Source organism: Macaca nemestrina, chromosome X, assembly GCF_043159975.1.
Source record: "Macaca nemestrina isolate mMacNem1 chromosome X, mMacNem.hap1, whole genome shotgun sequence".
Lineage (NCBI taxonomy): Eukaryota > Metazoa > Chordata > Mammalia > Primates > Cercopithecidae > Macaca > Macaca nemestrina.
In genome coordinates, this window is record NC_092145.1 from 53,860,217 (window position 1) to 53,884,614 (window position 24,398).

The 24,398-nt window shown below is 42.9% G+C and overlaps 2 protein-coding genes across 3 annotated transcripts in view; both read left to right on the forward strand.

Moving 5' to 3' along the window:
- LOC105499313 (Bruton tyrosine kinase) overlaps positions 1-3,534 on the forward strand; it is a 38,333-nt gene extending 34,799 nt beyond the window's left edge. Inside the window, exon 19 of one of the 2 annotated variants that reach the window (XM_011771844.3) lies at positions 3,030-3,451. In XM_011771844.3, coding sequence (XP_011770146.1) covers positions 3,030-3,101 — 72 coding nt within the window. In that variant the 3' untranslated portion in view covers positions 3,102-3,451. Of the gene's footprint in view, positions 1-3,029 lie in introns of both variants that reach the window. The other variant, XM_011771845.3, reaches the window with a different exon arrangement.
- Positions 3,535-4,219: 685 nt separating this feature from the next.
- Positions 4,220-6,735, forward strand: LOC105499312 (translocase of inner mitochondrial membrane 8A). Its single transcript, XM_011771843.3, has 2 exons — positions 4,220-4,463; positions 6,320-6,735. Exons 1-2 carry the CDS (start codon positions 4,332-4,334, stop codon positions 6,479-6,481), a joined length of 294 nt encoding a protein of 97 aa, XP_011770145.1. The 5' UTR covers positions 4,220-4,331; the 3' UTR covers positions 6,482-6,735.
- Positions 6,736-24,398: the final 17,663 nt, after the last annotated feature.

Sequence of the window (24,398 nt, forward strand, 5' to 3'; positions counted from 1 at the left end):
CCGCGCCCAGCCAATTTTATATTTTTAGTAGAGATGGCATTTCACCAAGTTGGCCAGGCTGATCTCAAACTCCTGGCCTCAAGTGGTCCGCCCACCTCGGCCTCCCAAAGTGCTGAGATTAGAGGCGTGAACCACCATGCCAGAACTTGCACACATTCTCTGACCTTGGCCTGCACCTCGATCATCCGATGGCCAGAGGCTTTCCCAGGCCCAACTCCAATTCTCACTAGAGTGTCATTAGTACACTCCAATGCCAACTCAGCTTTAGGGAGTGGGGTGTTGTGGGGCCATGTCATCTAGCATAAACAGGCAGCCAGAGGCACTCAGACAAGTGAATGGGCATTACAAAAGAAAAGTCATGAAAGTTTGTTCATTCCTTTGTGTGTCATTGGCCCTTTCTTCTACTTTATTAGCTGCCTACTGTTTCTGGCTGAGGTCCTAAATGAGAATTTTTTTTTTTTTTTTTTGAGACGGAGTCTCGCTCTGTCGCCCAGGCTGGAGTGCAGTGGCCCGATCTCGGCTCACTGCAAGCTCCGCCTCCCAGGTTCATGCCATTCTCCTGCCTCAGCCTCCCAAGTAGCTGGGACTGCAGGTGCCCGCCACCATGCCCGGCTAATTTTTTGTATTTTTAGTAGAAACGGGGTTTCACCATGTTAGCCAGGATGGTCTTGATCTCCTGATCTCGTGATCTGCCCACCTCTGCCTCCCAAAATACTGGGATTACAGGCGTGAGCCACTGCACCCAGCTAAATGAGATTTTTTAAAAAACCCTACTGCTTGAAAGAGAACTAAAATAGGTAGTGGGGTTTTTTTGTTTGCTTCGTTTTGTTTTTGCTTTTTAATATGGTGCATTGTGGGGTATGTGGGTAGGTGTGGTATTTTGGAAATAAGGAAATCTGTCCTACTACTATTAAACTGCTTTGCTCCTCTTACCTCGAGTTCTTCCCAAGATGCCTTCTCAACTTTTCAGTAGATCCTTGGCAACCCAAATTTCTAGTAGGAAATAAATGCTCAACTCTTCAGAGTGTCTAACAAGTGCATATGTGAATCTGGAGCCCTCTTGGTGAGGTGAAAAGTGGGTATCTGGATGCGAGCATGGCTCGTTTCCCTCGAACAAATGACAGATCACAGAGAAAGGGTGCAGAATGGGAGGACTCCTTCTTTCTCCTGTGTGATGCAGGATTAAGGGTGATTGGCTATGCTCCCTCCCAACCAGGACCTTCTTATTCTGCTAATTAAAAATGATTTCAGACAGGTATTTTATCCACAGCCTGTTTAGAGGAGTGGTCAAAATTGGATGTATATCAGAAACCCTAAAGAACTCTTAAAAATGCAGATTACTGGCTGGGCACGGTGGCTCAGGCCTGTAATCCCAGCAGTTTGGGAGGCCAACGCGAGCGGATCACGTGGTCAGGAGATCGAGACCATTCTGGCCAACATGGTGAAACCCTGTTAACCAGGAGTGGTGGTGTGCGCCTGTAATCCCAGCTACTCAGGAGGCTGAGGCAGGAGAATCACTTGAACCTGGGAGGCGGAGGTTGCAGTGAGCCAAGATCCTGCCACTGCATTCTAGCCTGGGTGACAGAGCGAGACTCCATCACCAAAAAAAAAAAAAAAAAAGCAGATTACTGGGACTTTTCTCCAGAAATTCTCGTTAGGTGTGCCTGGAGTGGAACTCAGAAATCTCTTTTTAAACTTCCCAGGAAATTCTGATACTCAGCTAAGTTTAAGAATCATTGAATTAAGGAATCAAGAAATTGATGACCATTGGTTCTGACAGATTGAGAGCATTCTGGCATGAATGTTCCCTAAACCACTAAATACTGAATACCTTGGGGGCTTATGGGCTATGGCCATCAAAAAAAACCTAGTCTTAGGCTGGGCGCGGTGGCTCACGCCTGTAATCCCAACACTTTGGGAGGCTGAGGCAGGCGAATCACCTGAGGTCAGGAGTTCAAGACCAGCCTGGCCAACATGGTGAAACCCCATCTCTACTAAAAACACAAAACTTAGCCAGGCATGGTGGCGTGCGCCTGTAATCCCAGCTACCTGGGAGGCTGAGGCAGGAGAATCGCTTGAACCCGGGAGGTGGCAATGAGCTGAGCTCGCACCACTGCACTGCAGCCTGGACAACACGGTGAGACTCTATCAAAAAAAAAAAAAAAAAAAAAAACGACCCTTAGTCTTTGTGTTACCAGAGAGTGATAACAAAAACAAAACAAAACAAAAAACCCTTAGTCGTTTTGTTACCAGACAGTGGTAACACAAGGTCCCAGGTACTCAGAATCCCTGCTCAGTGATACGGCCTGTGGTTTTGAATTTTTTTTTTTTTTTTTTTTTTTTTTGAGACAGGGTCTTGTTCTATCGCCCAGGCTGGAGTTCAGAGGCCTGATCTCGGCTCACTGCAACCTCCGTCTCCCAGGTTCAAGTGATTCTCATGCCTTAGCCTCCCAAGTAGCTGGGATTACAGGCGTGCACCACCATGCCTGGCTAATTTTTGTATTTTTAGTAGAGACGGGGTTTCATCATGTTGGTCAGGCTGGTCTTGAACTCCTGACCTCGTGATCCACCCACCTCTGCCTCCCAAAGTGCTGGGATTACAGGCGTGAGCCCCCGCGCCCGGCCTGGTTTTGAAATATTAATCACTAAAAATTAAAAATTATCACATGAGATTTCTGTTCTGAACTTTTTTGGTAGCCATTTTTCACTTGAGGATCCAAAATAAGAATGTGTTGTGTACAGTTACATAATGAACTTGCCCTCAATTTTGATCAATGTGATTGTCAGTTTAATTTGCAAATTGTTCTTATCACACTAATAACCTGAGTTACTAAAGATGAAAAGTGCACAAATACTTTATGGACAGCTGCTATTTCTTTTCTTTTTTTTTTTTTTTTTCCTTTTGTGATCGACAGGGCATGCTACTGGGCATACAGCATGTATTTAATAAACATTTGCTGCTTACTCATTGCATTTCCCTTGAATTCTGGATTCTAGCCACTCTCACTTTACTTTTTCTTTGGTTTTAGAAAGCAGATGAACGTCCCACTTTCAAAATTCTTCTGAGCAATATTCTAGATGTCATGGATGAAGAATCCTGAGCTCGCCAATAAGCTTCTTGGTTCTACTTCTCTTCTCCACAAGCCCCAATTTAACTTTCTCAGAGGAAATCCCAAGCTTAGGAGCCCTGGAGCCTTTGTGCTCCCACTGAATGCAAAAAGGCCCCTCTCTACATCTGGGAATGCCCCTCTTCTTTGATTCCCTGGGACAGTGGCTTCTGAGCAAAGGCCAAGAAATTATTGTGCCTGAAATTTCCCGAGAGAATTAAGACAGACTGAATTTGCGATGAAAACATTTTTTAGGAGGGAAGATGTAAATAGTCGCACAAAGGGGTCCAACAGCTCTTTGAGTAGGCATTTGGTAGAGCTTGGGGGTATGGGGGTGGGTGGACAGAATTTGGCAAGAATGAAATGGTGTCATAAAGATGGGAGGGGAGGGTGTTTTGATAAAATAAAATTACTAGAAAGCTTGAAAGTCTTTGGTATCTCTATTAATCATGCAGCCTCCCTGAAGCACCCTATCTCAGTATTCCAGAAAGCTGCTGTGTGGCATTAGTTTGGCATATTCCTACACTGAGAACTCGACAGGATCCTCCGGGTTTAAGCCCTCTTGTTAACTCCTGCCTCTGAATCAGAGATGCATTATGCCAAAACAATGCCTGTTACAGCAGGCATGCAATGTTATTTGAATGAATCTGAAAGTTGGGCACAAACTGCCAGAGTCTCATTTCCCTACGTCGGGAGAGGAAAACTTCATCAAAGAACGAAAGCCAGTGGCCCAGGATAGCCAAATAACCGACCCAGCTGTTCGGTCAGCGCACAACTCTGGTAGCTCAGAAAACGCGGGCCAATTTGGAAATGGACAGGGGCGGAGCTGTTGGGCCAGCACGGAATGGACCACGTGGTCTGAAGTAAATTCCTTTTCTCCTTTGTTTTCTTTTTGGAATAACATCTCAACGGCACCTCGGCTCTGGGTTTATTAAGCCCTGCGATCTCAAGGCGCAAGGCTGGGCGCAACCAGAGGGTTGCGGGGTTGCGGGGTTACGGGATTGCGGGCTCCAGGAGTGGGACCCGCCGACTCCGGGAACTAAGCACCCGCGCCAAGGCTTGTGAGGCGGCGGGGTGGAGTTGGGCGCCTGCCTTGCGCCGACGCAGTGCACTCACGGGGGCGGTCCCAGAGGCGGCAAGCTGTGGTTCCGGTTCCGTCGCGGAGACACGTGAAGGTCGGCGAGTTGGTACGGAGTTCGTCTCTGCAACCCTGGTCGCCCTGGGATGGATTCCTCCTCTTCTTCCTCCGCGGCGGGTTTGGGTGCAGTGGACCCGCAGTTGCAGCATTTCATCGAGGTAGAAACTCAAAAGCAGCGCTTCCAGCAGCTGGTGCACCAGATGACTGAACTTTGTTGGGTGAGGAGCCTGGGGCTGGGACCTGAACAGTGTACCTACTTTCCCTCTGTCCTTGTACCGCGGGACTCGCGACAACGTCGGGGATTCGGGGAGGGGGTGGGCACCTGGCAGCACCCCTTGATTTTCTCAGGTTCCTGTGGCCTAGCCGGATGGGAGAAGGGTGACTCCGGTTCTCTGGGGACTGTCATTCCGGACCTCGGCTTTGTTGGTGCAGAGGACTGGGTATCAAAGAAGACTTATGCCACTGGACACCCAGCACTTTCAGGCACCCGAGGTTGAAGCTGCCTAGTGCTGGTCACCAAGACTGATTGGAGTCCCCAGTACTGGGATTTTATTTTTGGCAGCCCGAATCCCAGAGAGTCAGTGAATCAGTGAATCTGCTATTCCTGGACTTCTCGGGATTTACCTTCATTACCTAGTTCTAACCCTCTCCGCTGAGAAATGAGTGGCTCCAGCCCACTAACTATAAAAGTGGTGTAATCTTTTCCAACGTACATACTTATTTGCTTTCTTGTTGGATTGTTGTGTAATACCAAGCCGTTTCGGGTCTGAAGGTTAAGGAATTGAGCCTGCCCTGTGAGGGGACTTTGGCAAAAGGGTGGAAGGCATTTGCAGCTTGACAACGTGTTCTGCTTGCCAAGGACAGCTCTCCCTTAATGTACACAATTCACCGAATTCAGAGGCCAAGGATAATTTTCCTTGGAATTAGAGAGTCTGAGGCTTGTGTACATGGCAGAGAATAATGAACGAAATTTTTGAACCACTTAACTTGAACTATATACAGTCATTGGTTTCCACAGGCCCTTTCCCATAAACTTATGGTATTGCCGGATTATGACACCTACCAGATGCTTACTTAACTCTGGTCTGCCTTGGACCAGAGTACTTTTGATTCTTTTTAAAAAATATCTGTGATTGGTTACTTTGGGGACAGGAGGGCGTGTGGTTAAGTACTATTGCAAGAATCTGTAAGGTGCCAGGCATGGTGGCTCATGCCAGCACTTTGGGAGGTGGGTGGATCATTTGAAGTCAGGAGTTCGAGACCAGTCTGGGCAACATGGCAAAGCCCTGTCTCTACTAAAAATAGAAAAAATTAGTTGGGCGGGGTGGCACCCGCCTGTAATCCTAGCTACTCAGGAAGCTGAGGCACGAGAATGGCTTGAACCTGGCGGAGGTTACAGTGAGATCATGCCACTGCACTCCAGCCTGGGTGACAGAGCCAGACTCTGTTTCAAAAAAGAAAAAAAAAAAAAAGAAAGGAAAAAAACCTGTAAGCTATGAACCCTTTAGGAAAATTCATACAATTTTCCATTCATCGTAACAGGATTCAAGAATCTCTAGCTTAAGTAGACAAGGTTATAGAATCTCAAGTCATAGATTTTTTTCTTCTTTGGTAAGTTTTAGGGTATCTTGCTGTAATGATTTATCCTTTCACCCTTTTATTCTGTAGTTAACTTAAAGGCATTTAGTGCAAACAGCATTGTGGAGTTACAACCAAATTCATCGAAAGGTTACTTCACTTGTATTTTGCCATTTTCTTGCTCTGGAATATCCCAGCTCTGCCATTTTCTGGCCCTGTGACTTTGGGCAAAGTATCTCTGTGCCGCAGTTTCCCTCTTTGTAAAACAAGGATTTATAATAGTATCTATTCCATAGGATTGTTGTAAGAATTTAATGTAAGGCTAGAGAACATTGCTATATACTTGGTCAGCTGCCAAATGTGAACTATTATTAACATATCAAATACTATTTTTAGGTAGTTTTTTTTCTCTAAGCAACAAGAAAGGGACCCCTGCCCCCAACCGTCTTTTTTTTTTCCAAGTTCCCTTTGTGATTCTGTATCTTGTCCTGAGCAGGAGAAGTGCATGGACAAGCCTGGGCCAAAGTTGGACAGTCGGGCTGAGGCCTGTTTTGTGAACTGCGTTGAGCGCTTCATTGATACAAGCCAGTTCATCTTGAATCGACTGGAACAGACCCAGAAATCCAAGCCAGTTTTCTCAGAAAGCCTTTCTGACTGATCTCAGCATTACCTCTTTGGAAAAGGAAGGTAGTTCAAGAAATGAAGAGCTGTTGATGGGATGATTGAAGAAACGGCTATGAGAGGATTGGCTCCCATCTTTTGTTACTCTTGGGACATCCTGTCATCTGAGAATGAACAAAGACCAATTTTTTTGTGTGTGAAGCTTGAGGGTCATATGTTTGCTTGTATTTTTTAATGCTAATCTTGTGAAAATAATTGACAGGTGAATGGAAAACTCTATTTAGATGCATATTACTGTACATGGGACTATGCTTTTCTCAAAGCCCCATTAACTGCTTCCTATAATTTTGATAGTGGGACCACATACGTAAAAATCTCTCATTTGTGTGGAGTCATTTCTGATTTCAGGGAAGATCCTTGTGTTTATCAGAAAGGGCAGAAGTGGGGGAAGGATAATTTGGTGTCCTTATCTAGTGTTTGATTATCAGTGTTGGAGAAAAAGATCTGTAAGAGTGTTTATACAGTACACTTCAGTTTTCTTGATGATCTCCCTTTCCTGTATGATGATTTGCTTAAATATCCATATTAAGTATAGTCTCAAGGTAGGATAGGTAGCCTAAGAGTCTAGAGGCCTTTACTTATAAAGGAATCTAGCCAGTGAACATAATTCTTATTACTAGACTGCCACAAGGAAGAAGTTAACTTACCCTGTATATCAGGGTACAAAAAATTCAGTGATGTGCCTAAATAAGTTATAAAGATTTAGGCCAATCAGAAGCTAACAGCAGTTTCAGGTAGAGGTGCATGCCTAATGTTAATTAGTGTAGATTCCATTTATTGCATTTTTTTGATCACTGAAATAAAAGCTATATAAGATTCAACTCTGTGATTGAGAAGGCATTCTATTGCAGTTATTATCTGCAACCCGGAGAGATTTAGCATGGGCTGATTGATTCCAAGGCTAAAATATAGTCAGTCAGTCTGGGTACCTGCTCTGTGTAAGGTACAGCACAGTATTCCAGGGGTTCCTGACCTTTTTGAGAGAAAAGAGAACCTTGAGATAACATGGGAAGGGAAGCAGTTCTGTGCTGGCAGTCAAGTCCCTGAGTACAGTAGAGGTTGTATTGACTGGATTCTCCTCTTATTATTTCAAATCCTTGTAGACTAGAGTATAGACCTAAAATGGACCTACTTGTTGGGAGCCTCTAGTGCAAATCCATGAAATCTGGGGAAATGAACATCTCTAAAAGCTTCAAGTTCCTGTTAGATTTTCCCCGTAAAGGTACTACAAGGAAATTTATTTATTTATTTATTTTTTTTTTGAGACGGAGTCTCGCTCTGTCACCCAGGCTGGAGTGCAGTGGCGGACTAATTTTTGTACTTTTAGTAGAGATGGGCTCTCACCTTGTTGGTCAGGCTGGTCTCGAACTCCTGACCTCATGATCTGCCCACCTTGGCCTCCCAAAGTGCTAGGATTACAGGTGTGAGCCACCGTGCCCTGCTGGAAATTTTTTTAAATCATGATGAAAATACAGTTAAACATTTAAATTCATACTCTGTGCGATTGTTTTTAGTGACAGGATTTCAGCAGTGCACAGAAGCAAAGTCCCTGCCCTTGAGGAGCTTGTGGTCTAGTTAGGGGAGGTAGACAATAAACATAAATATGTCATTGTAATAAGTGCCATGGAGAAAAAAAGCAGAGTAAGGGTGTTAGGGAATATTTATGGAGTGTGATTATTTTATATAAGATGGTTTGAGATGGCCTCCTTGGGAAGGTGGCATTTCAACAGAGACCTGGATGAACTAAGCAACCAAACCTTGTGGGTGTCTGAGAGAAGAACATTGCAGGCAGGAGTTAACAGTAAGTCCGAAAGGCCTCAAGGTAGGAACTGCATGCATGATGCCATGGAGAACAGTCAAGAGGTCATTATGGCTGAGGTAAAGTAAATTAAAGAAAATGGTAAGAAATAAGGTTGGAGAGACCGGGTGTGGTGGGCTCATGCCTGTAATCCCAGCACTTTGGGAGGCCAAGGTGGATGGATCACCTGAGGTCAGGAGTTCAAGACCAGCCTGGCCAACATGGTGAAACCCTGTCTGCAAAAAATATAAAAATTAGCCAGGCGTGATGGCAGGCACCTGTAATCCCAGCTACTTGGGAAGCTGAGGCAGGAGAACCGCTTGAACGCAGGAGGCAGAGATTGCAGTGAGCCGAGATGGCCCACTACACTGCAGCCTGGGTGAGAGAGTGAGATTCTGTCTCAAAAAAAAAGAAATAAGGTTGGAGAAAAATGCATGCAATGGATCACGGCAAGGAGTGTGTGTTCACTGATTATGTGGGGCTTTGTAGACCATGGCAAGGACTTTGGGCTTTTACTAAGCAAGATGGGGAGCCATTTGAGGGATTTTTAACGGGTGAGTGATGTAATATAACTTAATTTTAGGAGGGTCTGGCTGCTCTTTGGGCAACATCACATGGTGAAGAAGTTGTAACAGTAGCAGTAGTATTAAGTATAATGGCATTTAGAAATCCAGGAAAATGAGACTTTAAAATGCATATACCTTTTATCTATATGTCCCTGTTGACTTTTTTCCTACAAAATTTTAATGTGAGGCTGGGCACGGTGGCTCACATGTATAACCCCAGCACTTTGGGAGGCTGAGGTGGGAGGATTGCTTGAGCCCAGGAGTTTGAGACGAGCCTAGGCAACATGTCAAAACCCCATCTCTACAAAAAATGCAAAAACTAGCTGGGCATGATGGCACATACCTGTAGTCCCAGATACATGGGAGGCTGAGGTGAGAGGATCACCCGAGCCTGTGGAGGTCGAGGCTGCAGTGACCCATGATCACGCTACTGCACTCCAGCCTGGGTGACAGTGAGACCTTGCCTCAAAAATAAAAAAAAAAAGTGTTCTTAAAACCTCAAGTCATAGGAATGGTTCTTTAGTCTTTTCCTTATTATTATATGTATTATGTTATTTATTACTGTATTATACCCTCTTAGTTTTTTTTTTTGAGATGGAGTCTCGCTCTGCTCCAAGCCAGTGGCATGATCTCGGCTCACTGCAATCTCTGCCTCCTGGCCTCAACCTCCTGAGTAGCTGGGATTATAGGCACACGCCACCACACCCAGCTAATTTTTGGGGGTTTTTTTTTTGTTTTTTTTTTTTTGAGACAGAGTCTCGCTCTGTCACCCAGGCTGGAGTGCAGTGGCGTGATCTCGGCTCACTGCAACCTCCACCTCCCAGGTTCAAGCAATTCTCCTGCCTCAGCCTCCCAAGTAGCTGGGATTACAGGCGCCCACCACCACGCCCAGTTAATTTGTGTATTTTTAGTAAAGACAGGATTTCACCATGTTGACCAGGCTGGTCTTGACCTCCTGCCCTTAGGTGATCCACCCGCCTCAGCCTCCCAAAGTGCTGGGATTACAGGCCACTGTGCCCAGCTTAGTTTTTGTATTTTTAGTAGAGACGGGATTTCACCATGTTGGCCAGGATGGTCTCGATCTCCTGACCTCATGATCCACCTGCCTCGACCTCCCAAAGTGCTGGGATTACAGGCATGAGCCACCGCGCCTGGCCTCATTTAGTGTTAAAGTGTTCTCATTACATGTGCACACAAACTTAAATGTCTTTGCTTTACAGTATTGCTTGCTCAGCGAATATATATCATGAGAAAGGTCTGTCAGATTCATACAGTATACTTGAGCACCAATTATGTGTTTTGACACTACTGGGCACAAAGACAATAGAAAAGAAAAGGTGTAACAAATCCCCTGTGTGAGGTTAATAAGCCCCAGAGCAACAATTTGGGCTTTTGTTTGTTTTGTCAATCTCAAAATGCATTTTCAGAACCTTGATAGGTGATACTGTTAGCCCTGATGACATTCAAAGTCCTCATTTCAAATATTCAAGGTAGAAAATTCAAAACAGTTGTAAAACAAAATAATTGGATTAGCAGACCCTTTTCATGAAATGAAATCTTACTTAGAAGCCTGATATGTAAAGCAGAAAAGCCAAGCTGCTCTGTTGGTGGGTATCTGGAAGCCTGCCTACTGTTGTGTTGTCACCCACCTGCACGGCCAGTGATGCCTAAGGCTCGTCTTCAAGCTTCCAGGTTTTACCAAGCACACTCTGAAAGTGAGTCTGTGTACGATCATTAGGGATAATAGAAGGAAATCAAGCAAAAACTTGCTCTTTATTTACAATAAACTCCATAAGGAATTTGAATTCTAAAGTTAACAAATCAATGAACTCCATGTAAAATAATCTTTACATGGGATAATGGAAAACAATCGATGGTCCTTTTCTTAAAAACCAATTTTTCCCCATTGCAATACCTTTTTTTTTTTTTTTTTAAGATGAGGTCTTGCTCTGTTTCCAAGGCTGGAGTGCAGTCATTCCCATGTAGTATGTACTTTTCCCAACTACTGCCATGACTCACTTGCCATTTTCAAGGAATAGCAGCCCACTGCTCAAATGTTAATTCGCTTTGGCAACACCTACACAGACACACCCAGGATCAATACTTTGTATCTTTCAATCCAATCAAGTTGACACTCGGTATTAACCATCACAAACTTCTTTATAAACCGATATGGAGTGAGCTCCAATACATATTGTTAAATTGAAAAAGCAAGATTAAAGACTACCATTTGTGTAAAAAGGGGGGGGGGATTAAAACACATATTTGCTTGAATAAGCATTAATTAACTCTTAAAGGATATTGTTAACATTGATTGCCTCTAGGGAAAAGAACTGGGTGGTTGGGGAGTAGGGGTGGGAGACTTTTTGCCATATATTTTTTCTTTATACCTTTTGAGTTTTGAATCATGTGAATGAATTACGTATTCAGAAAAAATACGTATTATTTTAAAAAATAAAATTTCTCTCCATTTCAGCACTATAAACTCTGTACTAAAAAGTGGGGACGTGTGATAGAAACCACTTTTAAGAATAAAAAACCTATATATTCAACTACAATACTTTCAGATATCTCCTAGTCTCAAATAGATTCTTTTTTCTTTTTTTAAATTTTGTAAATTATTTCTTCCGGCCGGGCGCGGTGGCTCACGCCTGTAATCCCAGCACTTTGGGAGGCCGAGGCGGGCGGATCACAAGGTCAGAAGATCGAGACCACGGTGAAACCCCGTCTCTACTAAAAATACAAAAAATTAGCCGGGCGCGGTTGTGGGCGCCTGTAGTCCCAGCTACTCGGGAGGCTGAGGCAGGAGAATGGCGTGAACCCGGGAGGCGAAGCTTGCAGTGAGCCGAGATCGCGCCACTGCACTCCAGCCTGGGCGACAGAGTGAGACTCTGTCTCAAAAAAAAAATAAATAAATAAATAAATAAATAAATAAATTATTTCTTCCATGATGATTTGAATGGACTTTTTTTTTTTTTTTTGAGACGGAGTTTTGCTCTTGTCGCCCAGACTGGAGTGCAATGGCGTGATCTCGGCTCACTGCAACCTCCGTCTCCCAGGATTACAGGCATGGGCTACTATGCCCAGCCTGACTATCTTCCAACAAGTACAAGTATTTCATAAATAATATCTGACCGTTTCTAGCCAATTGAGTAATTTGTTACATAATAAGCCACCTCACATCTTTCAACAAGAAATACATTAAATTTGAATAGTAAAGACATTATACAATGAATTAGGACACTTTTAAATTTTGTTTTAAATATTTGGGGGAGAGGACAGCACACGTCTACTTAATGAAGAGAAACATTTTTACAGTGCAGAGGTCTTTTATGTTTTTGCACCTATTATGCTTGAATTCATAGGGGATGGGTTCCAGCAGCCCAGACTCCTTTCCATTGGTTCTCACAAAGTACGCTTCTCTGGGTGGAGCAGCCTGGCACTTGAGTTGAACCCAGGTACCTCTCTTTTTGGCTTCCTTCTTTTTCTGATCATTTTCCCTCATGTGTTTCAGGAAGCTATCTTGGCTCTTAGAGCGCTTAATGTACTCAATCCGCACATTAATTCTCTTGGCAAGAATCTTGCCCTTAGCTTCTTTGTTTACAACAATGCCGACAGCATGCTGGTTAACATTGTAGACACAGTTTTGCCATGGTAACGCTTATGGGACATTCCTTTTTGAATAGTATGCATTCCCTCGATGTCTCTATATGTGTATATATATATTTTTTATATGTATATAGAATATATATATAGAAATATATATAGTCCATAATGAACATATATTTTTCTATATACATATAGAAAAAAATACATATATATATATATATATTTTGAGATGAAGTCTCGCCCTGTTGCCGAGGCTGGAGTGCAGTGGTGAGATCTCGGCTCACTGCAACTTTCACCTCCCAGGTTCAAGTGATTCTCCTGCCTCAACCTCCTGAGTAGCTGGGACTACAGGCACATGCCACCACGCCCGGCTAATAATATCGCCTTTCTTATAGATTCACGTGTACATGGCCAAAGGAACAACTCCATATTTTCTTTTTTTTTTTTTTTAAGACAGAGTCTTGCTCTGTTGCCCAGGCTGGAGTGCAGTGGTGTGATCTTGGCTCACTGCAACCTCTACCTCCTGGGTTCAAGTGATTCTCCTGCCTCAGCCTGCCGAGTAGATGGGATTACAGGCGTCTGCCACCACGCCCAGCTAATTTTTGCATTTTTAGTAGAGATGGGGTTTTGCCATGTTGGCCAGGCTGGTCTTGAACTCGACCTCAAGTGATCCTCCCGCCTCAGCCGTTTTCTAAAAGGCCTAGAGAACATCTATCGGGTGCCTCTCTTACCCTTTGTGTTCGTCATTTTGGCAAATTACTGGAAGATGGCAGTTCTGGCCGAAAGGAAGCTCTTTTTTAAAAAAAAGAATTGCACTTCCCACACAACACTGGCATATCAAATAGATTATTTACATCTAAGGACCTCGAGCAGGGCTGAGAATAGGGTAGGGTGAGTGAGACACTTGCTTCATGTGCAAAATTTAAGGGGGCACCAAAAAATTCAGTTATCGAGAGGAATGATTTTTTGTTTGTTTTTGTGACAAGTCTTGCTGTCACCCAGGCTGGGGTGCAGTGGCACCTTCTCAGCTCACTGCAAGCTCTGCCTCCCGGGTTCATGCCATTCTGCCTCAGCCTCCCGTGTAGGTGGGACTACAGGTGCCCACCACCACGCCCGGCTAATTTTTTTGAATTTTTAAGTAGAGACGGGGTTTCACCTTGTTGGCCAGGATGGTCTCGATCTCCTGACCTCGTGGTCCGCCCACATCGGCCTCCCAAAGTGCTGGGATTACAGGCGTGAGCCACCGCACCCAGCCTGAGGAATGATGTTTTAATGAAATATATAAAAAATCAAATTAATGCAAATGTCCATGATGAACAAAATATCAATATTTTTAATAAAGACAGGACCAGTAACAGTGCCATACTGAACCATATTGAAGCCTGAGGCAAAAGGCAAAATACAGGTTCCATATACAGGTTTTTATGTATTCTTGAATAATTAAATTTTTCCTGGAACATTAAAGGAGTTGAAAAAATATTGAAAAAGATAAATTACAAGTCACAGCAATTAAGTTTAAAACATGTTATTTACACCAAAACTAGAATTTATTAAATTCTACTTTCTTGGCTTTAGTGGAAGCAAACTCATTCAAATTTTTTTTTTCTTGAGACGGTGTCTCGCTCTGTCACCCATGCTGGAGTGCAGTGGTGTGATCTCGGCTCACTGCAACCTGTGCCTCCCGGGTTCATGCGATTCTCCTGCCTCAGCCTCCCAAGTAGCTGGGACTACACGTGCGTGCCACCACACTCAGCTAATTTTTGTATTTTTAGTAGAGATGGGGTTTCACCATATTGGCCAGGCTGGTCTCAAACTCCTGACCTTATGATCTGCCCACCTCGGCCTCCCAAAGTGCTGGGATTACAGGCATGAGCCACCGAGCCCAGCCAGGAAATATTTTCATTAAAATCAGAAGCTTGGGTCTTTTCAGACTGGCCAAGACAGTTCCTACAATTGTGACTTTTCTGAGGTAAAATCATCTGGCGCTGAGAATTTTTTTATTTCTAAAAATCAAACAGAGCCTCTAAGAGAGAAGACCCAAAGCAAAACAATCATGGATCTAAATCAGCAAGGGCTGGAAGGTGGTGGTAACTTCACAAAATTGAAAAGTTGGGATCTCGTTATACAGAAACAACCAGCTATGACTTGTGATCAAAATCCAGAACAATCAAATGGAAATTACAGTGAAGATGAACAAAAGGGAAAGCAGAAATGGAGAGAAGGAGGAGGAGAAGCAGGTGGAAAGAGAGAGTGAGAAAAAGAAGAGGAAAATGAAAAGGAGCTGGAAGATGAACAGGAAAATAAAAAAGGAAAGGGAAAATGAGAAACAATATCCCAAGAAAAGATTAGTCAGCAAATCCCTCATGGACACTCTCTGGGCAAAGTTGAAGTTAAACAGGTGCCCCAGGATACAAGAGAGTTTATCACTCTCATTTGAATTTGGCATGACACATAAACAGATAAGTCAATGGTTTTGTAAGAAGAGGAAGAAATGTAATAAAGAAATGTCCAAGAGAAAGCATAAGAAAAACGTAAGAGATGGGGAGGAGGTCTCTCTGGGTTGCCAAGGCTGGTCTCAAACTCCTGCCCTCGGGGGATCTTCTTCCCACCTTGGCCTCCAGAAGTGCTGTGATTACAAGCATGAGCCATTGTGCCTGGCTGAGACTTCTTTTCTTTTTCTTTTTCTTTTCTTCTGAGACCGAGTCTTGCTCTGTCTCCCAGGCTGGAGGGCAGTGGCGTGGTCTCAGCTCGCTGCAGCCTCTGCCTCCCAGGTTCAAGCGGTTCTGCTGCCTCAGCCTCCTGAGTCTAGCTAAGAAGTTTTATATGACACCATTCTCACCAATAAATGGAGTTCTGAAAGGATAAACAAGAACATATTAACAATTGTTAATTCCGTGGGGTAGAACTAAATGAGGGGAGTGCAAAGGAGTTCCTAAATATCCTATTTTTACACTACTGTGGTTTTAAAGTTTTTATAATGGATGTTAATTGATTTCATTTCAGAAAAAAATCAATAAAGAAATTTCCAACCTCCGGAAGTGTTTTGAGACTGAAAGGGAAATCCATTGTAGAAGTTAATGGGTTCAGTGCATTCTGGAACTTGTCACTCTATCTCTAAATATCCCTTCCAGGCTGGGCGCGGTGGCTTACGGCTATAATCCCACCACTTTGGGAGGCCGAGGCTGGAAGATAACTCGAGATCAGGAGTTCGAGACCAGCCTGACCAACATGGTGAAACCCCATCTCTACTAAAAATACAAAATTAGTTGGGCATGGTAGCCCATGCCTGTAATCCCAGCTACTCGAGAGGCTGAAGCAGGAGAACTGCTTGTGCCCGGGATGGGGAGGTTGCAGTGAGCTGAGATCATGCCATTGCACTCCAACCTGGATGACAAAAGAGAAACTCTGTCTCTAAATAAATAAATAAATATCCCCTAAAAAAAAAAAAAAAAGTCAGAAGCTTGGCTGGGCACAGTGGCTCATGTCTGTAATCCCAGCACTTTGGGAGGCTGAGGTGGGAGGATCACTTGAGGTCAGGAGTTCGAGACCAGCCTGGCCAAAATGGTGAAACCCCGACTTTACTAAAAATACAAATAATTAGCCGGGAGTGGTGGCGCATGCTTGTAATCCTAGCTACTCGCGAGTCTAAGGCAGGATAATTGCTTGAACATGGGAGGTGGAAGTTGCAAAGCCGAGATCGCCCTATTGCAGTCCAGCCTGGGTGACAAGAGCGATACTCTGTCTCAAAAAATAAAAAATAAAAATAAAAATCACAAGCTTAGGTCTAATATATAGAATTTGGGGGAAGTTCTAGTAATCTGGTGCAATTTAAATGCAAGGTGGACATTGAAGAATCTCTAGAAATGAAGACCACAAGGTAGACATGGACTACATAGTTATGCCATGCTAAAGAGTTTAGATTTTATTTTGAAGGTGATGGGGAACCTCTCAAATATTTTAAGCACCTAATTCCAGAAGATTACAATCACATGAGTGAGTGCCGAAGTCAAAAAGGAAAAAACTAGAGTAGAGACTTAGTCGATTTCTAAGGTAGAAATGTAATTCCAAGACAGGCAGACTAGGTTCTGAATATGAGGAGTAAGAGGAAACAAAAGAGGACGACCCCTCAAGACTCACCATAAACAATCTGTTCTTTATCCATATTACATTACATCTTCTTCCTGACATGTGTGAAAGGAAATAAGTTACTCTCTCTTTTCTACAAAGCATGCCAAGCACCTTTTATTTGTGGGGCAGAGTTCACCATAATAAGTTGAGAACCGCCGGGTGCGGTGGCTCACGACTGTAATCCCAGCACTTTGGGAGGCCGAAGCGGGCGGATCACAAGGTCAGGAGATCGAGACCATCTTGGCTAACACACGGTGAAACCCCGTCTCTACTAAAAATACAAGAAAATTAGCCCGGCGTGGTAGGGGGCGCCTGTAGTCGCAGCTACTAGGGAGGCTGAGGCAGAAGATTGGAGTGCACCCGGGAGGCGGAGCTTGCAGTGAGCCGAGATCGTGCCACCGCACTCCAGCCTGGGCTACAGAGTGAGAGTGTGTCTCATAAACAAACAAACAAACAAAAACTTGAGAACCATGAGCCATTAATCTGATCAAGATTCTCATACCCATCCAGAATACATATGCACATGTAAGATGTATCCTTCTCCTCGCCCCGGCTACAGTCCATTTCAAGAAAGTCTTCTTTTAAGAAACTGGCAAAAAAACGGATATTCTGCCAAATATGCCAAGATTCATATATAGATAGAAAGGTTCCCCATCACCTTCAAAATAAAATCTAAACGCCTTAGTGTAGCATAATTATGTAGTCCATGCCTACCTTGTGATTCTCATCTCTAGAGATTCTTCAATGTCTACCTTGCATTTAAGTTGCACCAGATTACTAGAACTTCCCCCAATTTATTCTACATAAATATGAATGTATGTATTCATATGATATACAGTGACTGGTAGATCGACTGTTTTGTTTACTTTTTTAGGCAAGCCAAAATATTTAAAGATAAAATAGGGCAGAAAAAAAAATCCATTTACCTTCTTCTATGAAAGAAAGGAGGATGCCCTTCTAAATAAAAATTCTTTAAGAATTCAATCTAATATTGGCATCTAAGCCAATGCTGCTTGCCATCCTAAAATTATTTTCCTTTTAAAATAATCTTTGATGTCCATTTCCAGTAATATGGTAGCCAAAATAACCTGAATGAAAGTCCTCCCACACTACAAAACACTTAGAAATACCAAATGAGATACCATCTCACACCAGTTAGAATGGCAATCATTAAAAAGTCAGGAAACAACAGGTGCTGGAGAGGATGGGGAGAAATAGGAACACTTTTACACTGTTGGTGGGATCGTAAACTAGTTCAACCATTATGGAAAACAGTATGGCGATTCCTCAAGGATCTAGAACTAGAAGTACTATATGACCCAGCCATGCCATTACTGGGGATATACCCGAAGGATTATAAATCATGCTGCTATAAAGACACATGCACACGTATGTTTATTGCGGCACTATTCACAATAGCAAAGACTTGGAATCAACCCAAATGTCCATCAGTGACAGACTGGATTAAGAAAATGTGGCACATATACACCATGGAATACTATGCAGCCATAAAAAAGGATGAGTTTGTGTCCTTTGTAGGGACATGGATGCAGCTGGAAACCATCATTCTCAGCAAACTATCGCAAGAACAGAAAACCAAACACCTCATGTTCTCACTCATAGGTGGGAACTGAACAATGAGATCACTTGGACTCGGGAAGGGGACCATCACACACCGGGGCCTATCACGGGGAGGGGGAAGGGGGGAGGGATTGCATTGGGAGTTATACCTGATATAAATGACGAGTTGATGGGTGCTGACGAGTTGATGGGTGCAGCACGCCAACATGGCACAGGTATACATATGTAACAAATCTGCACGTTACGCACATGTACCCTAGAACTTAAAGTATAATAAAAAAAATTAAATAAATAAAAAGATATTTAAGAACAGAAAAAAAAAAGAAATACCAAATACAATATAAAATCCTTTTAAATGTACAGCTGAACTTGCAAGTAAAGGAAATCCCCAGAGGTCAAAACAAAGTGGAAAAACCCAAAACCAGAACATTGGGTAGGAGTTAAAATGTCAGTTGCTCCACTAGGGGTGGGGGTGGGGTGCAGGTAACTTAGTTATCTCATTAAGTAAGGTGGTCAGGGTTTTTGTTTTTTTCCCCCATAGGTTATCAGGGAACAGGTGGTGTTTAGTTATATGAATAAGTTCTTTAGTGGTGATTTGTGAGATTTTGGTGCACCCATCACCCGGGCAGTATACACTGAACCCAATTTGTAGTCTTTTATACCTCACCCCCTTCCCACCCTTTCCCCCTGAGTCTCCAAAGTCCATTGTGTCATTCTTATGCCTTTGCATCCTCATAGCTTAGCTCCCACTTATAAGTGAGAACATACAATGTTTGGTTTCCCATTCCTGAGTTACTTCACTTAGAATAATAGTCTCCAATCCCATCCAGGTCGCTGTGAATGCCATTAATTCACTCCTTTTTATGGCTGGGTAGTATTCCATTGTATATATATACCATGGTTAATTTATCCACTGGTTGATTGATGGGCATTTGGGTTGGTTCCACGTTTTTGCAATTGCAAATTGTGCTGCTATAAACGTGTGTGCAAGTATCTTCTTCGTATAATGACTTCTTTTCCTCTGGGTAGATACCCAGTAGTGGGACTGCTGGATCAAATGGTAGTTCTACTTTCAGATCTTCAAGGAATCTCCACACGTTATTTTTTTTTCTTTTTTCTTTTTTTTTTTTTTTTATGACAGAGTCTCATTCTGTCGCCGTGGTGCGATCTCAGCTCACTGCAACCTCCGCCTCAGCCTCCCGAGTAGCTGGGATTACAGGCGCACACCACCACGCCCAGCTAATTTTTTGTGTATTTTTAGTAGAGACGGGATTTCACTATGTTGGGCAGACTGGTCTCGAACTCCTGACCTCGTGATCCGCCCGCCTCGGCCTCCCAAAGTACTAGAATTACAGGCGTGAGCCACCGCGCCCAGCCCCCACACTGTTTTCCATAGTGGCTGTACTCGTTTATATTCCCACCAGCACATAAAAGTGTTCCCTGTTCACTGCATCCACACCAACATCTACTGTTTTTTGATTTTTTGATTATGGCCATTCTTGCAGGAGTAAGGTGGTACTGCATTGTGGTTTTGATTTGCATTTCCCCAATCATTGGTGATATTGAGCACTTTTTCATACACATTTGTATATCTTCTTTTGAGAATTGTCTTTTCATGTCCTTAGCCCACTTTTTGATGGGATTGTTTTTATCTTGCTGATTTGTTTGAGTTCATTGTAGATTCTGGATATTAGTCCTCTGTCAGATGTATAGATTGTGAAGCTTTTCTCCCACTCTGTGGGTTCTCTTTACGCTGCTGACTGTTCCTTTTCTCGTGCAAAAGCTCTTTAGTTTAAGACCCAGCTGTTTATCTTTGTTTTTATTACATTTGTTTTTGGGTTCTTGGTCATGAAGTTCTTGCCTAAGCCAATGTCTAGAAGGGTTTTTCTAATGTTATCTTCTAGAATTTTAATAGTTTCAGGTCTTAGATTTAAGTCCTTAATCCACCTTGAGTTGATTTTTGTGTAAGGTGAGAGATGAAGATTCAGTTTCATTCTCTTACATGTGGCTAGCCAATTATCCCAGCACCATTTGTTGAAAAGGATGTCCTTTCTCCACTTTATGTTTTTGTTTGCTTTGTTGAAGATCAGTTGGCTGTAAGTATTTGGGTTTATTTCCAGGTTCTTTATTCTGTCCCATTGATCTATGTGCCTATTTTTATACCAGTACCATGCTGTTTGTCTGACTATGGCCTTATAGGATAGCTTGGAATCAGGTAATGTGATGCCTCCAGATTTGTTCTTTTTGCTTAGTCTTGCTTTGGCTATGTGGGCTCTTTTTTGGTTCCATATGAACTTTAGAATTGTTTTTTCTAATTCTGTGATGAATGATGGTGGTATTTTGATGGGAATTGCATTGAATTTGTAGATTGCTCTCGGAAGGATGGTCATTTTCACAATATTGATTCTACCCATTCATGAGTATGATATGTGTTTCTATTTGCTTGTGTCATCTATGCTTTCTTTCAGCAGTGTTTTGTAGTTTTCCTTGTAGAGGTTTTTCACCTCCTTGGTTAGGTCTTTTCCTAAGTATTTTATCTTTTTCGCAGCTATTGTAAAAGGGGTTGAGTTCTTGATTTGATTCTCAGCTTGGTCACTGTTGGTGTATAGAAGAGCTACTGATGTGTGTACATTAATTTTGTATCTGGAAACTTTGCTGTATTCTTTTATCAGTTTCAGGAGCTTTCTGGAGGAGTCTTTAGGATTTTCTAGGTAAACAATCATATAATCCACAAACAGCGACAGTTTGACTTCCTCTTTACCGATTTGGATGTCCTTGATTTCTTTCTCTTGTCTGATTGCTCTGGCTAGGACTTCCAGCACTACATTGAAAAGAAGTGGTGAGAGTGGGCATCCTTGTCTTGTTCCAGTTCTCAGAGGCAATGCTTTCAACTTTTCCCCATTCAGTATTATGTTGGCTGTGGGTTTGTCATAGATGGCTTTTATTACATTGAGGTATGTCCCTTGTATGCCAATTTTGCTGAGAGTTTTAATCATAAAGGGATGCTGAATTTTGTCAAATGCTTTTTCCGCATCTATTGAGATGATCATGCGATTTTTATTTTTAATTCTGTTTATGTGGTGTATCACATTTATTAACTTGTGTATGTTAACCATTCCTGCATCCCTGGTATGAAACCAACTTGATCATGGTGGATTATCTTTTTTTCTTCTTCTTTTTGAGACAGAGTTTCGCTCTTGTTGCCCCGGCTGGAGTGCAATGGCACAATCTCGGCTCACTGCAACCTCTGCCACCTGGGTTCAAGCAATTCTCCTGCCTCAGCCTCCTGAGTAGCTGGGATTACAGGCATGCGCCACAACACCCAGCTAATTTTGTATTTTTAGTAGAGATGAGGTTTCTCCATATCGGTCAGGCTGGTTTCGAACTCCTGACCTCAGGTGATCAGCCGGCCTCAGACTCCCAAAGTGCTGGGATTACAGGAGTGAGCTACCACGCCCGGTCCCTGGATTATCTTTTTGATATGTTGTTGGATTTGGTTACTAGAATTTTGTTAAGGATTTTAGCATCCATGTTCATTAGGGATATTGGTCTGTAGTTTTGTTTTTTGGTTATGTCCTTTCCTGGTTTTGGTATTAGAATGATACTGACTTCATAGAATGATTTAGGGAGGGTTCCCTCTTTCTCTATCTTGTGGAATAGTGCCAATACAATTCTTTGAATGTCTGGTAGAATTCTGCTGTGAATCCGTTTGGTCCTGGACTTCTGTTTTTTGTTTTTTGTTTTTTTTTTGAGACAGAATCTCACTCTGTCACCTAGGCTGGAGTGCAGTGGTGCGATCTCAGCTCACTGCAACCTCTGCCTCCTGGGTTCAAGTGATTCTCCTGCCTCAGCCTCCCGAGTAGCTGGGATTACAGGTGCGTGACACCACTCCCGGCTAATTTTTTTGTATTTTTAGTAGAGACGGGGTTTCACCATATTGGTCAGGCTGGTCTTGAACTCCTGACCTCATGATCCACCTGCCTCGGCCTCCCAAAGTGCTGGGATTACAGGCGTGAGCCACCCCTCCCAGCCCTTTTCTTGGTAATTTTTAAATTACCATATCAATCTCGCTGCTGGTTATTGGTTTGTTCAGAGTATCTAATGCTTCCTGATTTAAGCTAGGAGGGTTGTATCTTCCCAGAAATTTATCCATCTCTTCTAGATTTTCTAGTTTAAGCATGTAAGGCGTTCATAGTAGCCTTGAATGATCTTATGTATTTCTGTGGTGTCAGTTGTAATATCTCCCCTTTCATTTCTTATTGAGCTTGTTTGGATTTTCTCTCTTCTTTTCTTGATTAATCTTGCTAATGATCTATCAATTTTATTTATCTTTTCAAAGAACCAGCTTTTTGTTTGTTATCTTTTGTATTTTTTTGTTTGCTTGTTTCAATTTCATTTAGTTCTGCTCTGATCTTGGTTATTTCCTTTCTTCTGTTGGGTTTCGGTTTGGTTTGTTCTTGTTTCTCTAGTTCCTTGAGGTGTGACCTTAGATTGTCTGTGCTCTTTCAGACTTTGTGATGTAGGCTTTTAGGGCTATGAACTTTCCTCTTAGCACCGCCTTTGGTGAATCCCAGAGGTTTTGATAGGCTATGTCACTACTGTCATTCCGTTCGAAGAATTTTTTAATTTCCGTCTTGATTTCATTTTTGACCCAATGATCATTCAGGAACAGGTTATTTAACTTTGATGTATTTGCATAGTTTTGAAGCTTCCTTTTGGAGTTGATTTCCAGTTTTATTCCACTGTGGTCTGAGAGAGTGCTTGAGATAATTTCATTTTCCTTAAATGTATTGAGGCTTGCTTTGTGGCCTATCATATGGTCTGTCTTGGAGAAAGTTCCATGCACTGTTGAACAGAATGTATATTCTGAGGTTGTTGGATGGAATGTTCTGTAAGTATCTGTTAAGTCCATTAGTTCCAGGGTATAGTTTAAATCCATTGTTTCTGTCTTGATGACCTGTCTAGTGCTGTCAGTGGAATATTGAAGTCCCCCACTATTATTGTGTTGAGGTCTGTCTCATTTCTTAGGTCTATTAGTAATTGTTTTATAAATTTGGGAGTTCCAGTGTTAGGTGCATATATGTTTAGGATTGTGATATTTGCCTGTTGGACAAGGCCTTTTGCTGTTACATAATGTCCCTCTTTGTCTTTTTTAGTTGCTGTTGCTTTAAAGTTTGTTTTGTCTGATATAAGAATAGCTACTCCTGGCCGGGCATGGTGGCTCACGCCTGTAATCCCAGCACTTTGGGAGGCTGAGGCGGGTGGATCACAAGGTCAGGAGTTCTAGACCAGCCTGGCCAATATGGTGAAGCCCCGTCTCTACTAAAAATACAAAAATTAGCTGGGCATGGTGGTGAGTGCCTGCACAGCTACTCAGGAGGCTGAGGCAGGAGAATAGCTTGAATCCAGGAGGTGGAGGTTGCAATGAGCTGAGATTGCACTACTGTACTCCAGCCTGGGCGACAGAGTGAGACTCCATCTCAAAAAACAAAAGCAAAAACAAAAAGAATAGCTGCTCCTGCTCGCTTTTGGTGTCCCTTTGCATGAAATGTCTTTTTCCACCCCTTTACCTTAAGTTTATGTGAGTCCTTATGTGTTAGGTGAGTCTCTTGAAGGCAGATAGTTGGTTGGTGAATTCTTTTTTTTTTTTTTTTATGGGACGGAGTTTCACTCTGTCGCCCAGGCTGAAGTGCAGTGGTGCAATCTCGGCTCACTGAAACCTCCGTCTCCCAGGTTCAAGTTGGTTGGTGAATCTTATCCATTCTGCAATTCTATATCTTTTAAGTGGAGCATTAAGTCTATTTACATTCAATATTAGTACAGAGATGTGAGGTACCATTCCATTCATCATGCTATTTGTTGCCTGTATAGCTTGGTTTTTTATCTTTTTGTTTTTAAATTGTATTTTTTTTTTTTAAGACAGAGTTTCGCTCTTGTTGCCCAGGCTGGGGTACAATGGCACCATCTTGGCTCACTGCAACCTCCGCCTCCCAGGTTCAAGTGATTCTCCTGCCTCAGCCTCCCAAGTAGCTAGGATTACAGGCAAGTGCCACCATGCCCAGCTAATTTTTGTATTTTTAGTAGAGATGGGGCTTCACCATCTTGGCCAGGATGGTCTCGAACTCCTGACCTCGTGATCTACCCTCCTCAGCCTCCCAAGGTGCTGGGATTACAGGTGTGAGTCACCGCGTCTGGCCTGCATTTTTGTTTTA